Consider the following 6,747-nt stretch of genomic DNA (forward strand, 5'->3'; position numbering starts at 1 on the left):
GCTCTAAATTGCATTTGGTAATAAATCTAAGTATGTCCACTTATTGATTGTAAATGCCACTGTAGATAATATATGTAATACTGATCCCCCAGAAGGCTAAAAAAAAAAAAAAAAAAAAAAATCAGGATAAAAAAAATCGCTGAAATGAAAAGTATAAAAGCAAGTAGCTACCAAAATTTGTGGCTCAGTTTCTCACGAGGTATTTGTTTTCTGCTAAGAGCACCACCACCACAACTCGGTAAGCAGTGTTAAAAAACGAACCGACAGACATAAATTATGCCACATAATCTTGTCCTCAATCCTGAATCACGCCAGAATAAACAAAACACAGACTCAATCCTAATAATTCAAGCAATCCTCAGTAATTCGCGTACTGTACTAGTTTGTCTCCACTCCTCCTTGGTAACTTCCCTGAAAACGACTTCCATTGGGTGACACCAATGCCTTCTTTGGCAGGAGCAACCTCAACAGCCTCCGCGTAGGCCAATTTCAAGTCCATTCTCCACAGCAGCGAGAGTCATCCTGTAAACACACCATTGGATCCCACCACTCCTCTGCACAGAATGCTTCCAGGCTCCAGACAGTCAGCACTCAGAGCGGAACCCCCCCATGGGTCACGGCCGCAAGCCCCACCATGCCTACCCCTGCTCGACCCTCGGCCTCAGCCTCCCGGTCTTCCCTCCTCTCCCTGAGAAGGGAGGCTCAAGGCTGCTTCAATCTCCCTTTGCCTGGATCTTTGCTTGACTCATGCTTCCTCCTCACCCACGTCTCTGTGTCACTCCTCAGAGTGGCTTCCCTGGACCACCCGTCTGACTGACACCCTCCCCCTCCGCCCCATCACTGTCTGCTATCACCATGCTTAATCCTCTTGACCGTACTCACTCACATTTGCCACCGCATGGCTACCGTCTTTCTTTCTTGCTAGGCTGCGTCCTATGCCAGCAGGGATATTGTCATCGGGTTTGCCACTGTGTCCCTAGGGCCCAGTAGTGACTGGGGAAGGGGAGGGGGAGGGCTCAAGGTTTATTGAATAAACGCTCAATGATTTTTCTCCCTTCTCTGCATGGGTGGAAAACTGGCCAAGTTCATAGGAACCCCATGTTGCCTCATACTGTTCTCTAGTCGTTGCATACAGACTTGGCAAGGCATTTTCTACACGCTTTGCACCCCAGGAGTGACAGGGCCTAGCATGTTTTAACAACATAAATGATGTTTAAAACGTGCTAAATTTGGCTCAACTTTAAATCTTAGGCTGTTAGAAAAGGAACAAAGCAGTTGATTCCAACACAACACAGCTATGATTTCAACATAGACTCCACCTCAAATACATGATAAAACTTAAAAAGACCAATGAGAAAAGAGGAAAGAAAAAATACCAAACAAAAGCCGTATCTTCCTATGACAAATTTAAACATTTGTTTTAAACAATAATTTCAACTAACTTGGTTCCAGATAGTTTTACACTGGTTCTTTGTAGGCTCCAGAATGAAGATAAAATTCAATATTGATTTTTAAAAGCTTGTTTACATTATCATTAACTCACTACCACCATTAGCAAATAACCAATAAATTCAAACAAAACACACTGTAATAGAATTTCACGTTTGAGAACACTCAAACGTCTGAACAAGAAGTATGGCTTCAGGGGTGCCTGGGTGGCTCAGTCAGTTAAACCCTTGGTTTTGGCTCAAGTCATGATCTCGTGATTTGTGAGTTCGAGCCCCGCACTGGGCTCCATGCTGATAGTGCAGAGCCTGCTTGGGATTCTCTCTCTCTCTCTCTCTCTCTCTCTCTCTTCCCCTACCCTGCTTGTGCTCATGCTCTCTCTTTCTCTTTCAAAATAAATAAACTAAAAAAAAAAAAAAAAAATTATGGCTTCACAGATCACAAGAGAATTCCCAAAGTATCTGCATTTATTCATTGAATAAATAAGACCAGAAAGTGAGGATAAGGCAATGTGCTAGGCACTGTGATTTGCACATTTTGGGACCTATTAAAAATATCCACATTATAGTAATTTAAAAACTATAGCAATGGTCCTACTGTAACAAGTACTTGGCTAGGCTACGACCAAGCCAATCACATCTTTTTCAAAGTACAACAATTTAAAGCAAAGACAGCCTTGCCTGACAGTTACAGAAATTAAAATGCTCCAGGAAGTTTGGCAATTTACTCTGAGAGTGAAAATGCTTTCAAAAACTAAGTTGCAGCATAGAACCACGTCCAAATGATACATCCACTCCTGTGCAGGAGTCTATGTGCCGCTGTTCAAGTTTCCTACTGTCATTAAAAACCACTTAACCATGTTATTATTCCGGGGTCATGTTATTTCTTTTTACTACTTAATAGTATTAGCTCTATGAAAGATTTTAATTCATATAAAAGGGTTGGTGATTGGAACATGGATTATTCTCCCCATCTATGCTTTGACAAATACTAGCAAACGTACTCTACCTTTATTAACAGATTCATGAAGACCTCAAGCATCATCACCATCCAACAAGACAAGACAAAGTAAGCATAATGCAAAGTAATAGTTACAAGCCCTTTACTTTTTTGATCTAAGGATCAACCTAACCCAAACTGTTTGCCTGCGTGGGTAACTGACGCCCTGCAACAGGTTAAGTACGCCTGTCAAATGGCAGGTTCCACATGTATCACAGAACTGCAGCAAATGCCCAGGCAGAGCAAGCAATGATGTTCTTTTTTGCTGTCCCTGAAACACCAGGTTTTGCAGAAAATAACCAGCAGATAAGGACTTGCAGGACATCACCGAGGAGAGAACTTATGGAACGCACAGACTGTGCACATACACCTTGTTCTGCGGCAGAAGGTTAGACCTATCTATCCTTCAAGGAAAGCATATTCCAGGAAATAAGCACCAACTGGTAGTGAACGCTGTCAGGTTTGAAGCATTTACAAAAGTAAGTACACTGAAAACTGTGCTGTGTCTTTACTGTAACACGTAGTCCAAAAGTAAATAATCCTACGTCCTCCATGTGACCTCTGTCCAAACTCAGAACACAAGACCACTGCCATTTTTCTATGCCATATCTTGTTTGAATTTGCTTCCGACACTTGAGTAGTTGCAAACTAGATTATAAGAGTATAATTTGTATCGGGGGTTGGCAGGAGTCCTAAAAAAAAAAAAAACAAAAAAAACAAAACAAAACAACTAAAACAAACTATCCAATGCTTGCCTGCAGGTACCAACACTTTAAATAGTCTGATTCCCATAATGAAAGTCGGATATTCGTCATTTTCAAATAACTTTCAGTGCGGAAGAATTCTGAAGAGGAAAAAGAATCCACACACACATGAAACAAATACATCATTTCTTCCTGTCACTCTTTTTTCTGCAGACTTGGGGAAGGACAATGTTTCCGTTTGGGTTAGCGCCTGTCCCAGCAGGTTTTACCAGGTTGAAAGACAGGCGGCTGCGGTAGGCCAATGCCAGTTCTGGCTGCATCTTTAATCTTTCACAAGATTTCATCCCATCCTAAGAATATGAAGGGATCTTCAATGCTGAAGAACCAAGTTTCAGCAGCGATCCCATTCCCAGTTTTATAAGGTGAAATTTCACAGGATTCGGGCTTAGCCCATTTGTCAGTTCTCTATGGACAGCTAGGAAAATCCATCTTGATTTATAAACAAAGTAAAGGACACAGGCCAGGTCTTCAAGATTTCAAGTACGTGTGCAAGGGCAACGCGCTTGCTGGTAGCCTAAACGTGCATGATGGCACAAACCGGTGTTTATTTTCTGGAGACCTGTCATCAACACTCAAGCTACCAAACCAATGATAAAATCCCACTTCCTGTGCAGAGACGTCTGAATGAAAATCTTTGGAAATTGTCAAAGGACACGAAGCCATATTCAAAGTGGTAAAGAGCGACTTCAATTCAGCACTCGTAAAGCGGAAGGAAAGGAGTTTGATGAAGCCGACAAGGGGGGCCATGGGTTCCCCAGGTTATGAGGCCCCGGTTTGCAGTTCCATAAAATGAGCCACTTATTGTACCTTAAGGCCAAACGGCACCGTGGGGTTTCCAGGAGATCCAGCTATTTAACAACTGTTTAGTCATCAAGCAAGACAGAGCTGCCTTTTTAAAAAAGGCACCCAACAGCAACAGAACGAAGTCAAGGTGAGTGCGTCACCTGCCCCAAAGCAAGTAACCAAGGTCTAGCGGGATCTCTGGGCCCCGAAAGGCCCGCTCAGGAGGCGCTGCTGGAGCCTCCTTCCACCTGGTTCTACGCCCGGGGGCCCGCCCAGGGCTGGCACGCGCGGTGGGCTCCGCCGCGCAGGGCTGCGTCTCCCGCCCCCCTCCCCGCCCACCACCACCCCGGCCCACTTACTGTTGCTGGACTTGAGGTCCCGGTGCAGGATGGACACGACGGCCTCCTCGTGCAGGTAGAGCATGCCCCGCGCGATCTGCACAGCCCAGTTGACCAGCACGTGCGGGGGGATGCGGCGCGCGCGGCGCGCACCGGGCGCGCGCGGGTCCGGGGCGGCGTTGGCGGCGGCCAGCGCGCGGTTGAGCGCTCCGCCGCGGGCGAACTCGAGCACCAGGCAGAGGTGCGGCTGCTGCAGGCACACGCCGCGCAGCTCGATGATGTTGGGGTGCCGCAGCATGGCGAAGAGCCTCGCCTCCCGCCGCACGCTCTCGGCCGCCGCCGCCGCGTCCTGCTCCGGGTCGCGCCGCGCCGCCTTCACCGCCACCTCCTGGCCCTGCCAGGTGGCGCGGTACACCTGCCCGAAGCCGCCGGCGCCGATGAGCTCCTTGAGCTCCAGCCGCTCGAAGTCGATGTGCACCGGCGAGCCGGGCCGCGGCGGCGGCGGCGGCGGCGCGGGGCTGGCGGCCGGGCGGCACGGCGCCACGTAGTTGGCGGGGAAGATGCCCAGGCGCCGCTGCACCTGGCCGGCCCACCAGCCCTCGTCGCCCGACACGGAGGCATCCTGGGACAGCACCTCCACCAGCTGGCCGCGCCGCAGGCTCAGCTCGTCCTCGCCGCGCGCCTCGTAGTCGTACAGAGCGGCCCACAGCCCCGCTCCCGCCGCGGCCGGGGCGGAGGCCGAGCCGCCGGAGGAGGCGGACGACGACGACGCGGAGCCGGCGGGGGCGCCCCGGGCCGGGGACACCGGCCTGTCAGCCGCGCCCTCGGAGCCCGGCAAGGCCATGGGGGGCAGCCGGGAGGGCGACGGCGGAGCGGGGCGACGGGCTCAGCCTCCGGGGCGGCTGGGGGCGCGCATGGTCCGTCAAGGAGGGGGGGTCGGGACGCGGGGGTTCACGGGCCGACCACCCGTAGGCCCCGGCGTCGGTCCCCGTCCCGCCTGGGTCGCCTGTGCTGCTGCAGCGGTCCCCGCGGTGGCGGGCGCTGTAGCACCATGGTGGCGCGCTGGGCCTGCGGCGGGCCTGCGGCAGGCTGGGCCTAGCCGCGGCCTGGGCCCGCCCCTCCGGGCCCGCCCCGCCCCGTCCCGCCGGGACCCGCCCACCGCGCTGGCCCGCCACGCCCCCTCGCGGCCCGCCCAGACCCCGGGTCCGGGCCCGCCCCCGCCGCTGACGCTCAGGGGCTTGGGTGCGCCGCGCCCACTTGGCCCGGGAGGCGGAGCCGGCAGTGGGTGCACGAGGTTTTCCAGAAAAGTCAAGCCAAGGGTAAGGCTTCGGGGAGGCCACAATTCTCCAAAAAGCAGTGCAGCGGCTGAGGAGGATCCGGGGCGCTGGGGCGTGGCGCGAGGGACTAGGTCGCAGTTCTGGGAGAGTCACGGTGCATCTCAGAACAGGTCGCAGAACAAATCCGTATCAGCCTTGCCATATCAGTTCCCGGGCTGCGAGCGTTGGAAATCCACCGCCCAGCCCAGAACTAACCAGATTACGGATCCCCCGCGCAGTGAGCTGCAGGTTGTAGAGGCCCCGAAGCTCGTTCTTCTTGACAGATAATCCCGCGTTTGCCTTTCTTTACTGGTCCCTCGAGTGGGAAAGAACCCCCTGTCCCCTGTGAACCCACAGGTTCGGGTTTAGGAAGCGTTGGCCAGACATATTCCCAGAAAAGGCGAATAGAGTGAGGGAGACTGTGCCCAGAGCTCCAGCCTTCACTGCTGTGCTGACTGTTCATTCACAGGTGTTTACTGGCGCTTCGCTCGGGACGAACTCTGTACAGAAACGTTCTGGGAAGCAGGGCCTCCACCCTTACCCGTTCGCTCTGTGCAGGAAAGGGTAAGCTCATAAGAGATGGAAAGTGAAGCTTTTATGTCTGAGGGCAGGGAGCATGGCAAGGCTAGCGATAAGGAGGAACTTTGAGATTTTCCTGTATGAACATACTTTTTTCTCTGTAATTTTTTCATTATTTAAGAAAATCATCTTCGAGAGTTTACTGGGTCAGAAGGGCTGTGGAAAGGAATAAAATGACGAGTTCTCATGAAATGGTCTGCCACTGTGAGACATAGCCCGCCTTTTCTCCCTGCCCAGACTCACAGAGACTCCCTTCTCTGCCCCATTACCCTCGCACCCCACCCCACCCCTGTTCTACCCCCCTTTTACAGTTTCTGTCCTGATGGTGACAGGCCTAGACAGATGTGGGTCTCCTGTCCTTATTGATGGAGATGTGGGAAGAAACCTTCCAGGTGTCAATATTTCTCATTTAATGATTAACGAGTACTTACTCTGTCTAAGGCCCTATGCTAAAGATTGGAAGTTACAAAGCCCCTTCGCTAGAGAATGATAAGGGAATAAAGAAAGCTCCACAAGAGAAGA

At 51.6% G+C, this 6,747-nt stretch overlaps 1 protein-coding gene across 3 annotated transcripts in view; it reads right to left on the reverse strand.

Moving 5' to 3' along the window:
* The window catches only part of MAP3K21 (mitogen-activated protein kinase kinase kinase 21), a 64,575-nt gene extending 59,136 nt beyond the window's left edge, over positions 1-5,439 (reverse strand). For all 3 annotated transcript variants that reach the window (XR_006701411.1, XM_045437343.1, XM_045437342.1), the window contains exon 1: positions 4,352-5,439. Coding sequence is in view for 2 of the 3 variants with exons in the window: in XM_045437343.1 (XP_045293299.1) it covers positions 4,352-5,174 (823 nt within the window). In the remaining variant the exon portion in view is untranslated. The remainder of the gene's footprint in view (positions 1-4,351) is intronic.
* Positions 5,440-6,747: the final 1,308 nt, after the last annotated feature.

Source organism: Leopardus geoffroyi, chromosome D2, assembly GCF_018350155.1.
Source record: "Leopardus geoffroyi isolate Oge1 chromosome D2, O.geoffroyi_Oge1_pat1.0, whole genome shotgun sequence".
NCBI lineage: Eukaryota > Metazoa > Chordata > Mammalia > Carnivora > Felidae > Leopardus > Leopardus geoffroyi.